General features: G+C 36.0%; 1 protein-coding gene across 4 annotated transcripts in view; it reads left to right on the plus strand.

Moving 5' to 3' along the window:
• Nalcn (sodium leak channel, non-selective) overlaps positions 1-17,123 on the plus strand; it is a 309,764-nt gene that overhangs the window by 15,571 nt on the left and 277,070 nt on the right. For all 4 annotated transcript variants that reach the window (XM_028868293.2, XM_028868291.2, XM_028868295.2 and 1 more), the window contains exons 2-4: positions 8,304-8,450; positions 11,757-11,939; positions 16,512-16,595. In XM_028868293.2, coding sequence (XP_028724126.1) covers positions 8,343-8,450; positions 11,757-11,939; positions 16,512-16,595 — 375 coding nt within the window. In that variant the 5' untranslated portion in view covers positions 8,304-8,342. The remainder of the gene's footprint in view (positions 1-8,303; positions 8,451-11,756; positions 11,940-16,511; positions 16,596-17,123) is intronic.

Here is a 17,123-nt window from a genome sequence, read left to right on the forward strand (position 1 = left end):
CATGCCTGATAAGTGCTGTCCCCAAAGCACAGTGGCTGACACACTATATGCTTAGCCAACATTTAGAAAAATGATAGAGTCCCTAGAATTGGAATTCCTAATGACTTTAATATTTGTCTCTTATTTTATTTACACATTTTTCCTAATTTTCCTATAGCAACCTAGTACTGTTTGGTTGATGAAAATAAAATAAATTAAAATAAAATAAACATTGATGTATTTAATAATTTAACTTGAAGTTTAAGTATTTGAAAGTAGGAAGGGCCTAGACAGTGAATGTCCAGGCATGCTTTACAAGTCTCCTCTCACCTGAGATTACAGAGGCGTCCTGAGCATCTGCTTCCCTGTGTCTCCCGTCCAGGAGTCTGGGGATAGAGTTAGCAGTAAACTGTAAAAGAATGAAAGAAGCACCAGGTGGGGGTGGGAGACTGAGGAGTACATACACAGTGAGAGTTAATTAATTAATTAATCAGCAGCTCTGCCTTCCCACTTACCTAACCTTTAAATCAACTATGCTATCTGTTGTGTCAGGAACATGGAACAATCAGGTATTCTGGAAAGAAGAAGACTAAGTATTTTTTTTTCTAATGCTGAATTCATACCACTCACCAATGGTTGGAACTCTGCTTTTGTTTGTTTTCTTGTCAATACAATTATGCAGCAAGACTAGATGAACAGCTTTTGTAAGCAATGATGATTGTTCTCCCAAAGGCATTAAGGTAGGTTTGGAATTAGAGGGATGTTATTAAACATTTATTTTCTAAAATTTTCTGACCAAACTGTAGCAGAGCTACAGAGCAAGTCAACAACAGCACCCAGTTAAGTGGTATGTGTCGAATAAGATAGACACGTAATTTCACAAGTACTCATGAAGACTGCAGAATTTGAGTATATGAGTAAACCAAAATGTGGTTCATGATCTTGTATTAACAGATGTAGTGCCACCTAATGGAGAGAAAGAAATCATGGTTGCTGCCTTCTTTAGGCATTCTTATATAAAATATGTGCTATGAATTTACCAAACTGCTATCTGTTTAAATAGTAAGTCTTTCAGTTATAACAAATCACACATAGAACTAAAGAAAATGTTTTTGAGTTAAAAAAGGTAATTAGGAATAGGGGACTGCAGCAGGCAAAGAGGACACAGCTGGATAAAGGACTTGAAGTGGGCAAGAAAGACTGGAGGATGAGAAATAATGGCCCCGTTAGCCAGTTAGAGTGGAGCATGTGAGGGCAAGAACAAAAGAAACTGCAGGTGAATCAGTGGGATTCTCCATGAAATATGAGTCCAGATGAAGCAGGTGATTTCTGAGCTCCAAGTGACTGTGTTGTTTTCTGCTGTGCATGCAGCACAGGCTGTCGTTCCTGACACAGAGTGGACACATAGTATTTGCTGTGTGAATGAATGAAGAGTGGATAGTGAATGAATGGATAACAGAGAAACAAGATAAGCCGAAATTCCATGAGCTGTAGAAGTGTTCATATCACAATTTTTAGTTCAGGCAACTAGGGAATGCTATCAGTGAGAGAAATCATCTTCCCCAGGGAAAAATATATCAGTTGGTTAGTCAATACCAAATTGTCAACCCTGAAAACATACATAGAAGTAACATTATACAGACTGAAAAAGTTAGATTTAGGAATATATATGTATGTACATATACATATATGCATATAAGAACAATTAATGAATAAAAGGGCTGTGAATTTGAAAGAAAGAAAAGAATGGCATATGAGAGGGCTTGGAGAGAGGAAAGGGAAGGAGGAAAATGATATAATTACATTATAATCTCAAAAAAATAAAAGGAGTAATAAAAATAAAACATAAAAAAGAAGAATCCATGAACATGGGCAATCTTTTCATTTATTGCTGTCTTCTTTAATTTCTTGAACAAATGTTTAGTGTTTCACTGTAGAGATTATAAATCTTCTTGACTAAATTGTCCTTAGGTATTTTATTTCATTGTAGCTACTGGAAAAGAAATTATCTTCTTGACTGATATGTATACAGCAATGCTACTGAACTTCTTGTTGATTTTTTTTGTATCATATAACTTTATAATTCATTTAATAAATGAGTTCTAATGAGGTTTTGTGACATCATTAGAGTTTTCTACATAGGGAATCATATCAACTGCAAACAGGGACCATATACATTCTTCCTTTCCAATTCGGAGGCATTTTCTTTCTTTATCTGTCCAGCACTCCCAATACTTTGCTTAATGTCAGTTTGGAGAGTGGGCATGCTTGTCTCCTTCCAGAGAAAGTGTTAAGCTTTTACTCATTCAGCATGATGTTAGGTGTGGATTTGTCAAATGGGGACTTCATTATGTAAAGTACATTTCTTTCATACCTAATTTTAGAGCTTTCATCATGAAAGGAAGTTAATTTTTGTTAACTATTTTGCATTTAATATAATGATCTGATCATGTGATTTTTATTTTTTATATAGACATAATAAAATGGTTTTTCAAGGACTTGAATAGTACATTCAATGGTAGAGCCCTTGCCACACCTGTAAGTGAATGTGTGTGTGATCCCTGGCATCACAACAAGAAAAAAAAAGAAGAAGGAATCTCAGATTTGAGATACTATGACTTGAAAGGGAATTAGTAACAGTAATTAAATGAAAGGGGCCTTTGTTCATATAAAGAATAAAGAAATAAGAAAGACAATACTGTGTCTAGAAAGATAGCTCAGCAGTTAGGAGCCTTGGCTGCTCTTTCAGAGGACTTGGGTTCAACTGGGTTACAACCATCTGTAACTATAGTCTCAGGATATCTAACACTGTCTTCTGTTTTCTGGGGGTACCAAGTATGAACGTAGGATACAGAATATGTGCAAATAAAACATATGTACAAATCAAATTAAAATAAATAAATATTTTAAAAAATATGGCACTGTTGAGTTGTAACATGAATCTGTGTGGTCCTTCTAGTTACATGTTGGGACCTGGAGTATTTAGGGTGCTAGAATTTGGAACAAGAGCAGAAAGAATGAGAGAGATATTCCATCACAGTCAATTATATCAAGTTGAACTATGTTGTTGCCCTGTATCTGAGAAACAGCATAGGCACAAGACTCAGTGTTAGTGGGACATTAGCTGAGGGTAATGGACATTGAAGGCATTAAATATGGCAACTGGGATAGGTAGAGGAAGACAATCTTGTAAAACATGATGCAGAAGACAGAAAATTTAAAATCATATGTCCATTAGCTCCTGGAAGGAAAAATGAATAGCAATGTTGCAAACACCTTACAGTTAAAAACAAAACTGATAAATTCCATTTTAATTTTGACAAGAGGGTAGAAATCAAAAGAGGAAAATGTATGGCTTTTGCTTCCAAGGATTAATTGACTATTTAATGAGAACAAGGAAGCAGAATATGTTTTCTTTCTGAGTTTCTGTTAGCTATTTCTGAGTAAAAGATTTATCAATGAACATACTGTAACTATGCAGCCTCTCCATATTGAATTATTTAAATATCAACTTTTAATAAGTGTGAAAAGGCTTTTGAAAGCCATGTTTTTTCAAACCTAGTACACTGCCTTATCAAGGACACTTCTGGAAACAAAAATGATTTATTGACTTATTAGTGCATAATACTGATAAGGAAAAAATACACAGAAGCAATTTCCATCAAAATAGGAAGCTCACCTAGGATACTTAAATATCCACACCATTCTTTCTTTATCAGGGGATAATAGTTGTTTGTACTCTGTTATATTGACTAAACATGAACAAAGGCATCAAGCAACACCCAGTGCAAAGGAAAATTGCTTTGACTAACTGCTCTAAATTAATCTGAGATTATTTGTACATTTATGACTTGAATTTATTTTACTGATTGAATTTTTTCCTTTTATTGAAAATAGATTGTTTTCTTGATATAAAGTACCCTGATTATGGTTTTCCCATCCCTTTACTTCTCCCAGTTCCTCCCCACCTCCACCCACCCCACCCCACAATCTGGATCCATCCTTTTCTGTCTCTCATTAGAAAACAAGAGGGAAAGAGAGCTTAGGGGAGTGGGAGATCCCAGCTAGATCAAGAACTGAGAGGGAGAACAAGGAATAAAAGACCATGATAAATGAAGACCACATGAGAATAGGAAGAAGCAAAGTTCTAGAGAGGCCCATCTCTAGCAGTAGACTACTGGCAATAGTCGAGAGAAAGCCCGAACTGACCTACTCTGGTGATAGGAAGGCCAAACATCCTAATTATCGTGCTAGAAACCCCATCCAATGACTGAGGGAACCAGATGCAGAGATCCACAGTCAGGCCCCAGGTGGAACTCCAGGAATCCAATTGGCGAGAAAGAGGAGGGTTTGTATGAGCGAGAATTGTTGAGACCAAGGTTGGATAAAGCACAGGGACAAATAGCCAAACGAATGGAAACACATGAACTATGAACCAATAGTTGAGGAGCCCCCAACTGGATCAGGCCCTCTGGATAAGTGAGACAGTTGATTAGCTTGATCTGTTTGGGAAGCATCCAGGCAGTGGGACCAAGTCCTGTCCTCAGTTCATGAGCTGGCTGTTTGGAACCTGGGGCTCATACAGGGACACTTGGCTCAGCCTGGAAGGAGGGGACTGGACCTGCCTGGACTGAATCTACCAGGTTGAACTCAATCCTCATGAGAGTCTTTGCCCTGGAGGAGATGGGAATGGGGGTGGGCTGGGGGGAAGTAGGGGGGGCGGGAGGGGGAGAGCAAGGGAATCCCTGGCTAATATGTAAAATTAAATTATAAAATAAAAAATAAAACAAACAGGCATCTAAGGTATAATAATAAAATATTTTTTTAAATAGAAAAGCCTTGAAACAACATTATGAGACAAGGAATCTCCAAAAATACCACTGAGTTTGTTTTCTGTTGGCCATCTACTGCTGGGCATGCAGCCTGCCCTTGAGAGTAGTTTGTTTCCCCAGTGAGACTGCCTTGGAGAAATTAAACTTTTATTTGCAAGTGGTTATCAATTAGAGATTGTTTCTTGTTGGGGAATATTATTTTAAAGTGTGTTACTTTTGTTTATGCTGCATTTGTTTAACTCTATGAAACTGTGTTACTTTGCCTATCTAAAACACCTGATGGTCTAATAAAGAGTTGAATGGCCAATAGTGAAGCAGGGGAAAGGATAAGTGGGGCTGGCAGGCAGAGAGAATTAATAAAGGGAGAAATCTGGGAGAAGGAAGAAAAATCAAGGAACAAGAAAGGAAGGAGGAGGACATCAGGGCCAGCCATCCAGCCACACAGCAAGCCACAGAGTAAGAAACAAAGAAAGGTATACAGGAATAGAAAAGGAAAAAGCCCACAGGCAAAAGGTAAAAGGGATAATTTAAAGTTAAGAAAAGCTGGCTAAAAACAAACCAAGCTAAGACTGGGCATTTATAATTAAGCATAAACCTCTGTATGAGATTTATTTGGGAGCTAGGTGGTGTATAGGAGGGACAAAGAGAGAGGATAATTCTGGGAACAGGAAGGCTGGTCAGGAGTCACCAGCCAGACACAAAGGAAGCAAGATGTAAAAGTACCAGCAAGCCACAAGCCATGTGGCAATTTATAGATTAATAGAAATTGGTTAATTTAAGATATAAGAACCAGATAACAAGAAGCCTGCCATGGCCATACAGTTTATAAGTAATAAAAGTCTCTGTGTGTTTACTTGGGTCTGAGTGGCTGCAGGCCTGGGCAGGACTGGAGAAAACTCCAGCTACAGTGGTGGGCCCCCCAAAAGAGCAAAAACAAGAATAGCTTCTGGGTTAGGGATGAGGCATATGTCCACTTCTCCTTTTAGCTCTAGAACTCCCATCTGGTATAGACCTGTGCAGGCCCTTTGCATGCTGCCTCAGTCTCTGAGTCCATATATGCATGGGTCATGATTTATTGCTTGAATATTTTATGTACTGCCCAATATTATTGAAATAGTCAAACTTCCAGTGATTCTGGAACTGCTTGGTAGGTTTTAATGTATGTGTGGATTCTTTGGAGTTTGGACAGACCATTTTATGGGCACTGTCATACTTTGTAACATGTTGGCAGCAGTTGAAGAGAACATCAATGAGAGTGACTGACAGCTGGTGTCATTCCATTATAGTCTAACTGTTGTGATATATCAAATATAGCCAACTGGATTCTTAAAAAAATAAATTATGTATATTTCTGTAGATAAATCAGTCAAAAGTCAGTTTTTATTCAGGTGGAATATTGGTAAGAAAAGGTACATGCAATTCACATGTCCATCAATCTCCCCTGTCTCTGTGGAAAAGTGATAAGGGTTAGGTCTCTAAAATTCTTTGTCTAATCTTTGAATGCCATATGGAACCACTCTTGTCTTTCTTTGTCTTGTTAAAGAATTTCAAAAATATTTTGCAACCATTCTCCAGATAAGAAGGAGCCTGTCATTTAAGAGACATCTCAAATTTAGGCTACCAGATGTGTTCTCCAACCCAAAGTAAATCAGAGAATAAGTATCATTTGAATATTTTGCATGCATTTACATAGGATGTCAAGAGTCCCTAACTCCAATTATGTAAAATAAAATTAATTAGTGATACCTACTGCAAAGCCCATATTTAAATTCTGTGTTCAAAGTAACAACAGCTTGGAAACACACTGCACATTTTAAAGACAAATAGCCTGAATTTCTCTGGGAATAGGAAGGTTAGGGAAAGTCAACTACTCAGATGGATTGGGGAGCATATAGCAAAGAGCAAAGAGAAGTAGACCCTCAAAAACAGAGAAGCATATTCAAAATTTCTTTGTTCTGAACTGTATTTTATTTTCTTTCACAGTGAAAATCACAAGTGCATATATTTACACTCTTGCAAACACATTTTGTTCCTCTTCTGTCTAAGAGGAGCTAAATGTTACTGTCCTTGATGAATTTTTTTTAAGCACCAAGAGCACTTTGGAGCACCAGGCAAGAGAGAAAGTGAGTGGATATTCCTGGTATTGAAATAGCTACATTTTCCTTACTTGAAATTCTCATCACTTTCTCTTGTCTGCAGAGTACTGCCCTCTGTCATGTGTCTTCAGTTGTCCGCCTAAGGATGCTAAGCACACCCATGGCCAACTCTCAACACGAGGCTTTGTAATCATGGACTTGTTTTCAATCTCAAGTTTGCTTAAATATTATTTATCAAGTTGTCACTGGCCTCAAAGCTGAGATTTCTTATGCATGCACAAAACATGAACTCTGTGGATCCAGTACTTGAGAAACAGAGGCAACAGGATCATTGATTCTTTGAGGTCAACCTAAGACTCAATCACATCTGATACTTCTTCCCTGTTTAAGTATAGAATGTGTTTACATCTTACTGTGTGGCCACATTTGTAAAATGTTGAACCCAATGTGCTGGTTATACTGTTTTGCAAAGAATTGAAAACACAGAAGCAGGAGGCCACAATTTTAAAGTTGGCCAGATCTACATGAGTTCCAGACAAGCCAGATCTATAGAGTGAGACCCTGTCTGAAAAACTGAAACAGATAAACAAGGCTCAGTATCCTGGTATTCAAATGGGGAATTACTTTGGAATGAAGGGTGGTCAAGCATCTGTCTTGACAATTCTTTAATCATGCTACATTTACTTGTCATTTGATATATAGTAGTCCCTTCTTCAATGGCTGCTAACCTAAAAAATTAGCAGTAATGGCCATAAAGAGGTGACATATATAATAGGTTATAGATAATGTGGAATTGTGGAAACAAGTGACAATCCAGCATCTCATCTTCAGGTGCAATTGATGAAGAACTGACTTTAGAAGAGCAAGAAAACTTTAGATGGTTACTGATTGAAAATAACAGAAAAGGCCTCCAGCTGCTGGAGCTTCTTTCCCTATTCTCTGTGCCCTTCATCATTTCTGAGGAGGACAATTTGAGAAATCATTTTAGGATTATGCTTGGAACAGGACTTGCATGTGAATGATGTATTAAAATGATAGAAGAAATTCCTGTTGTCAGGACCATGGTAGCAGCTCCACAGAGCAAAGAATTTTCTAATAATCTACTTTCCCTATGAGATAAGTAAATTTGTGCCAGCTGTTTTACACAAGTTGTCTCTAAACTGTTTTTGAAATTAATAAGGTAATCTTTTAGATTGGAAGAAAAATTGGATTTTATCAATATCAATTTTATCTCATTCTTTTTCTGTGTCTAGATATGTGCATTTGTTATATACAGTACCATAGGGCACATTTATGATCTCCCAGTGTACTACTCATGTATGAAGGACTCAATGCTTTTGATAGGAAAGGAGGTAGGTTAGGTGGCTAATAAAGCTTTCTCTTTTCCTTTTTCCAGACTTTGGTTTTGTACTTGCCTACCAAAACTAACTTCAACATGCTCAAAAGGAAACAAAGCTCCAGGGTGGAAGCTCAGCCAGTTACTGACTTTGGTCCTGATGAATCTCTGTCAGACAACGCTGACATACTTTGGATTAATAAGCCAGTAAGTCATCTTTCTGAATTTTGGAAAAGCACATGCTGATATAAGAGAAATTTCATTAATAAATTCAAAACTCATGTACTTTTAAGTTTGAACTATGGTTGAGCTACAATGGAAAGTGAATGAGTCTTGGAGTCTGGTGGTTGAGTTGGAAATGATTCTGAAAGGATGAGGTGTTGCTATGAATTCCTCACATAGGAAGATACAGACAGTGTAAGAGGTCTGTACTGTGCCTTCTGGTCCTTCCCTGCTCTGGATACACTGTCCTCAAATCGCACAGTGTAGAGATAATTCCACTCCCAGGCTGACCCAAGATGAGCTACTACTCTTATCAATATGCTTTTGTTTTTAAAACCATGTTCAACAGTAATTTACTTAGGTGGAAAAGGTTGCAAGACACCGTCCATTTCTGAATAGTCTTTATGTTGATTCAAATCTTGTGACAGAACATCTGCCTAGTATCTCACAAGTTCATGAATGTTGAGCATGAGAGGAAGAACTATTATACCATACATCACTGCTTGTTAGAAGGTATAGTGGTTGGGACTGAGCCAGGAAGCTCACTCTTAAGTCTTGGGAATTCAGCTCCATACAGCAAAGTAGGAGAGACTTCCTTCTTAAACTCATAGTTATAAGTGCTGAAGTAATGAAACAAATTGAGCCAAGGCACTCTCAGTGCTTGCTCCTCCCCTAAGCAGGACAAAGTTAGTCAGGCTGGCTTTCCCCTGAGTTTTACTAGCCTGCTCCTGGAAGACTTCCATAGCCTGCTCACAGGTCTTTGTATATTGCACTCTCTGATGATATTATCCTTGTGCTTTATAACTGTTGAAACATCCTTAGGACTCCCACTATAAATTAAAATGTGTTGGCATTACATGGACACCTCTTTGTGACCAGGCTCTCTCCTGGCCAGTGACCACCCCTTTCCTGTGTCTCTACATTATCTACTAGAGTCTTCTACTTTCCTATACTATCTAGCTTATCAGTATTGGTATCTTTTGTTCATGTGCTCTGGTCTTCAAGGTCCCATCTCATTTCTGTTGGTAAGTTAAATTCTCCTTTTCCATTAGGGCTATCTGGATTTTACATCTTCTTCATTTGCCACTTCCTCAAATAGATCGAATGAACTTCTCTTCACTTATCCAATTTTAGATTTGTCTATAAATATAAATAGACACACAGACACATTTGTTCCTCTGTTCTATACCCAATTTTGACCAACCACAGAGTCAAAATATTTGAATGAAACTTGCATCTGTAATGAACATGTATGTATTTTTCTTCCTTATTCTTTCAGAAACAGATTGGTATATAGGATTTTAAATAATTTTAAGTATTGTGAACCATCCTAAAATGATTTAAACTATATCAGAGAATATATGTAAGTAATGCATAAACATTATCCATTTGTAGAAGGTACCCAGGCCCCCTCATATTTGAGCTTCTGATGTGGGGACAGATATTGAGAGGCAACTGTATAATATCTTGCTTACTATACTACAAAGTAGTGATGTATTGGCTATACCATATATATATATATATATATATATATATATATATATATATATATACCAAGAGATGAGCATTTATAGATTCATAGTAAGTCTTCTGTTCATATATAGATAACTAAAGTGACTAGAAAATAAACCTCTCACTAACATTCTCTTGATGTCTAGTCCATTAAAAACTTTCTAAGAACTTTGAAAGGTGGAATTATAAGTGTAACCCCAGAGTCTTTGACTAAAATTACTAATGATTAATTATAATTCTTCAAGATCAAAGCCTATTTGTTGTAAAATAGCCCATCTTTCAAATCTCCTGGTAATTAGATTATTTATATTGGAGGAGTCCAGATAGGGTTGAATTTACATTCTGACATTTATTGGAGAGTTTGTCAAACTTCATATTTGAAGTCTGACAGTACATCAGTATATCAACTCTTAAAACACAATGAAATATATGTGTCTTCTGTTTTCACTATGCTTTTATGTAAATATTGTTATGCTTGGGAAAATATTAGACTCTACTCATCAACGTACAAGAGTTTCAGTCTTCTCAAAGTTCTGTCAGTCATTCTTAATTTTCAGCTTAAGGCTTGCTAGTTTATAGAGATGCATGATCCATCTATGATCAAACTATACCCCTGAAACAAGAAAATAGAATTAGTGATTAACATAATGACACACACAGAGATACACTCATATGTATATCCAAAATGTAGTTAATAAATGACACTAATTATGTTTAAAAAATTGTGTACTGAGTAATCCAGTAGCAATATTCACTCTGTGAGTTTAGCATGTATATACAACTAACCCCTTTCATCCTAGGCATTACTTTTAAAATGAAAGATTGTATGTGAGTACACTAAATATATACCCATTTGTTTTTATTTCTTTCTTCTTATTTTAGGGTTGATTAAAATCTTTAGACAGTACATCAATGTGTGTCTAGAACTGCAGAAATTTAATTTTAAAAGAGATTGTAGGCTAAATGTACAAAGTGTTTTCTCTGAAAAGAGACAGCCTCATTCATTATCTTTTTTCTACAATGATAATTTTATAAATGATTTTTGAATTTTTAAAATTTATTTTTATTTGTGTGTGTGCATGTGTAGTGTGTGTGGGGGTATCAGAAAACAGCTTTTTGAAGTTTATTATATCCTTCAACAATAGGGTCCAGGGATTAAACATAAATCACCAGGCTTGTATGGCAAAAGAGATCTCATTGGCCCAGAAATATCTTTTATGTAGGGAGATTATATGTGATGTATTTTTTAAAAACCTGTGTATAGGAGTGTTCTATATCAAATCCATTTTAAAAATCATTTGTGATCTGCTATGATAGACCATTGTTTAAGATGCTGAAGAAGTTATAGTAACTAGGACATGGCTGCTAATTCTGGGAGCTTCATGGAGACAAAAGAAAGAAAAGTCACACCCAAGTTCATTGAGGGTGGGTTGCTATATTATGTAGAGAACAAGAATTTCCCACAGAGTGGTCTGATTGCCTTTAAATTAACCTTTGGTTTAGCATCTATTAATGTATAAAAACAGGAATGTTTCATAATCTTTTCAGAACCTTGGTAAGTTCATGTGGAAAATGAGCTGCTTTGAGAAATAAGCATTATAAAATGTGTGAAAATATTGAGTGTGCCTTATGAACTCAGTAGATGTTCCCTTCTTTTTCCCCTCTGCACTAGTGATCTATTTGAACCAAAGTGTTATGTCTTTCAAATAGTGTGCTTTCTAAGACAAGTCAAAGGTCTCAGTTCATAGTGTCACAAAGTAGCTTTGGCCTTTGTTGCAGTGGGTACACTCTTTGCTTCGCATCTGTGCCATCATCAGCGTCATCTCAGTGTGCATGAACACACCCATGACCTTCGAGCACTATCCTCCTCTGCAGTATGTGACCTTCACCTTGGACACTTTATTGATGTTTCTCTACACTGCAGAGATGATAGCAAAAATGCACATCCGGGGTATTGTCAAGGTGAGTGTTTTCTTTTCATTTGAGTTAATGAACAAAGAACATTGAATATTTTAATCAACTCGGTAGTATTTTTGTATGAATGTCCAAATACAGTGCATTTTTATATTATTGAGATTGAAATTTTTAAAGAGCATGACTCCAAAAATTGGTAGAAATACTTAACTGAATGTACCAGGCTTTGCTGACTAGCCATAGGAGGCCTTACTTTTTCAGAGTAGGGGATGGGGGGAGTGCTTGGGGGAGAAGGCTAGAGGGGAAGTGGGAGGAGAGATGAGGGGGATCTGTGGTTGGTATGTAAAATGAATTAAAAAATCTTAATAAAGAAAAAATATTTTTAAAGTTAATTGCATTTTATAAGATACAAAGCCTTAGGATATCTGTAGATGTAACCAACCGTCTTACTAAATAAGAAAAACAGAACCAATGTAAAAGAGAAAGCCGAGAGGTCAGAGCTCAGAGCTAAAATCTTACCCTTCCTCCTGTGGTGGTCCTGGCTTCCCGAAAGAGAGCTATTTCCCTGTGAGTAAGTCGTTTCATAGTCATTCTGCCTTCCCATTGGTTGTAAACCCAAACACGTGACTGCCTCGTCACTGTATGTGCAGCCCCCCAGGTCTTAAAGGCATATGTCTCCAATGCTGGCTGTATCCCTGAACACACAGAGATCTATGGGATTAAAGGCGTGTGCCACCACCGCCACACTCTGTCTATGGCTCTAATAGCTCTGACCCCCGGGCAACTTTATTTATTAACATACAACCAAAATCACATTTCAGTACAATTAGAATACCACCACACAGCTAGTTGCTTTAAGTATATGTTTCATGAGTCTAGGGTTGAGTGTATTGTGCCATCTAGACCTAAAGCCATGGCCTATAATGGTTATGGACCCTCAAGGAGGCAATTTAGTATTTGTTGATGTACTGAACACAAGATAAATGTCACATGATAAAATCAGAGCATGATGGCATTTGCTGGCTTTCATAAACCTGGATGTTTTGAACATATAAAAGAATAAAAAGAGGAAAGGAGAGATACAGAATCCTGGGAACTACAAGGAAAATAATATGTACATCTGATTGGTACCCTTGGGAAATACAAATAAATTACACTTTTAAGAAAAATTTTTTTTAAAAAAAAAAGAAAAAAAGAGAGAGACTTTTGCCTGGTTCTATAGCACTAACCTGTTCAGAGATTAGGAATATGAAAAGATGCTGTTCCAGGAGTAGCTTACATTGTCCCATTTGGAGAGAGTGGTATAGTGTGGGCTTTAAGGCTTGACGACATATTGACTCAAAGTCTGTCTCCTACACACTGGGGAGGTTCCGGGGCATGTGAGACCCTGTGCCAGGACTGGGAGTCTTAATAAAATGATTCTTGACACAGAGTTAGCTATCACTCTCTTCTCTTCACTTCTCTTTATCCATCATGCATTGTGGTACTGTCCTTAATGGAGAATCATGATAGTCAATGCATTGTGGTGTGCATTTCTAATGTTTTATTATAAAATTATGAATCACAGCCTGCATAAAGATCAATAATTGAACAGCTATATTTCATTTTAAAGAAAATCTGAGCTACTAACTCACTTCAGAAATAACTTCCTTTGCATTGCTGATAATTTTTTCATTTGCTTCCCCAAAACATCATCATTGTATAAGGCAAAATTAACAATAATTTGTAAAATAGGTTAACTACCAGTTGATGTTCATATTCCCTTGATTGTTATAAATATCTTTAAGTTGCTTTCTCAGAATCAGGACTCACACAGATTCATATATTATACTTGATTTAACTGTTTGCTAAACTCAAAAACTATTTTTCTGATTTCAATCTATAAGAAATGACAAATTAAAAATGAAAACCAGATAAGTGTATTTCTGCTTTTAATTAGGAATAATTAGAGTAGATGCACATGTAGTGTCAACTTTAATTATTCTGTATTGCTAATATTATCTTGAAGTAGTCAGAACATCACAGCTCATTAAAACTTGTGTTTAAATGCTAGCTGAAGTTACTGTTAAATCTGAGATCTGATTGTCCTGAACCAAAGTTTGAGTATTTTTCATTATCTTGATTCGTGATCATTAGAGTGCAGCAGTTAAGTGAGTGATGCTAATTGCTGATTTTCTGATGTTAATTCCAAACTATAGCTTCATTATTTGGTACCACACAATTCTTCAGCATGGATGTCATCAAAAACAGCAAGTTGGGTTTGACATTCCATTCTTGATTGTAAAATGAAAGTTTTAATGAAGTTCAATTTATCAAAAAGGTTACCTGTCACAATAAATTTATGTTACTAATTTAAATTTTATTGTTTTGTAGTTTTATGTTTGTGAATTTGTCTTGTTTTTACAGTTGCATGACAATACAGACATTTTTAGAAATAAAAACATCAAGATAAAAATATATCTGTCCACAGAGATGTTTTGGAAGACCCCATATTTCTCAAGTGAATTGCTTTGCTGTCTTCAATTAAATTGTGAAAGTTTTAAAAATGTTAATTAGTAGCTGTCTGCTAAAAACTTTTCCTATTTAATTCACTTGCCAGCAGTATGCCATTGCCTCTCATTTCTCACTCGCAACTTGCAAAAGGATGCTGCCTTTGTTCACTTACAGGGCTGAAGCTTGTGTTTGTCTACACATGTAGAGTGATGTTATGAATATTTGTTTCATTTTTAATTTTTTATTATTTATTTTACTTTTGAGATTATACTGTAATTATAACATTTCCCCTTCCATTCCCTCCCTCCAAACCCTCCCATAAACCCCTCCTTGCTCTTTTTTAAATGGCCAGCCCTAAAAACAGATACATACAAGTAACATTATATAGACTGAGCAAGATGTATTTACATATTTAGAAACATACACACAGAGATAGAAATTGAAAAATATCCTTGTAGGATATCAAAAAGTTCTTGGAGAAAGAAAAGGAAAATTGAAAGATAAGGAAGTGTGGTATTTAGAGGGCATAGCGGAGGGAGAAAAGGAACACACACACACACACACACACACACACACACGCACACGCACACACACACACATACATGGAGCAGCTAGTACTTAGGAGAGGCCTGAGGAGTTGGAAGTGATAGCTAGGCTGTGCTCAAACAGAAGTTGGCAGATTTGTAGAGTCAGATGGCCTCTGGTAGGGACCAGCATGACCCAAGAGTTCCTGCTATGGTCAGTGAAGACCAGTGAAGTATTTTCATCCATGAATAACAGGGTCTAATTTGTACCTGAGAAGGTTTTTAATTGCCTCTCTTCAGAAGTATTCTTATTGACTAAATCTCTAAAGGAACAGCTAACCGATTGAAATGATGTATATCTGAGGTACTGAAGATCATCCCATGTATTGTAATCTGAATTCTTCAAATGAATCTCAGTTGTCTGTTTCTTATCTGGCAATAGATCTAGATAAAAGTAGAATGCATCAGACAGGTGGTGGCATTTCTATAATCCTGGCACTTGGGGGGCATAGGCAGGTGAATCTCTGTGGGTTTGAGGCCAGAGGGGTTTACAGAGTGAGTTCCAGGACAGCCAGGGCTACACACAGAGTAAACCTGTCTCCAAAAACAAAATAAATAAAAATATAATAATAATAATAATAATAATAATAATAATAATAATAATAAGCATGCATCTACTGAACACTGTTGGAATAATAATTAACAATGCTAAGATATAGTAACAGAATGACCCTGGGAAGCTAGTACAACAAACCACATGCTCATGAAGCTACCATTGCTTATCATTTCTGACTGCAAAATATATCCCTCTAAATGTATTTAGTATCTCTCTTTGTTAAGTATTTGCAAGGCACTTTTAGATACTTTCTTACACCGAATAATTGATTGGCAGCCTTCAACTGTTTACCTTTATACAAACTGACAGACAGGTCTTAAATAACTCATATCCTCCTTGACAAGCATGATGATTTCTGCCCAAAGCCCAGATATTGTCTGCCCTCCATTTTTATTGACACTGTTATTTCAGAAAGAAATTCTCATTCAAATCCCATTTCATTGAAATACACATTCTGACCTCAGGATACAGTCCCTGTTAATAATGAAAGCAATAAATCTTCATTTTCTTTGACCATATCTTCCCAATTAAAGTCAACATATCTTTTCTTTGCAAATTAAGGAAATTTTCTCCTTCACTATTACTTCCTGGTTATCTTTCCTACTAGCAGTGGGTGGTCAACCAGTTTTAAAGGCCTCATTGCCTATAGCGTGCTCTGGGCCTTAGGGGGCAAGCTGCCTTAGAACTTGATATGATTAGTTGCCCTCTGTTACTACATGTTAGGTTTGTGAGGCTAAGAGAACAAATAGATACTTTCCTTTTAACATCCTGAATTCAGGATTCTGCAAATTCCCACCTCGTCAATTATTTGCTTTAAAAAATTGCCATTTTAAAGTGCTAAAAATACTCTTTTAGAAGTTCTGTTTTATTGTGATATGAAAATTGTAAATGGTCTGTACTGAATTAACTTAGACTATTCCCATCATAGAATTAATATACATATATAAATTCATTTTGCCTGACAACCCCTGTGGAATTTATTTTCAGGGTGATAGCTCCTATGTGAAGGATCGTTGGTGTGTTTTTGATGGATTCATGGTCTTTTGCCTTTGGGTTTCCCTTGTGTTACAGGTAATTAAATATGTTTAAATCGCAAAGAGATGTTTTTAAAAGTGGGTATTATTTTTCATTCAAAATTTATCTAGAAATATTGAAGAATATATTTCAAATGTGGTTGTGTTTCTTATATTTCATATATTGTTTATTTTACATGTTTATGGATAGAAAATTCTACTTGTAACATTTAAATTATTGTTGATTACAATTGTGAGTTTTTCACAAAAATTAAAATCAATATTAAAGGTAGTTTTTCCTCATGAAACAACTTTAAACATATTGTCAATGAAATATAATGAAAGATTTGGAGTGAGATATCTAATTTTTATAATCAAAAGTTAAATCTAAGAAATCCTAAGTTCTGAACTAAATTCTCACTAAAAACAGATGAAACTATTAATATTGAGATAGATATTAGACAACACCAAGCAAATTACAAATATAAATGCTTTATTTTAATAAATAGAAATTGTGTATAAGAAGCTTTTACAGAACATTTTACTGGGAAATAGTATAATTCAGTCTCAGATTCTTTCAGGCATG

The sequence above is a fragment of the Peromyscus leucopus genome, chromosome 9 (assembly GCF_004664715.2).
Source record: "Peromyscus leucopus breed LL Stock chromosome 9, UCI_PerLeu_2.1, whole genome shotgun sequence".
NCBI lineage: Eukaryota > Metazoa > Chordata > Mammalia > Rodentia > Cricetidae > Peromyscus > Peromyscus leucopus.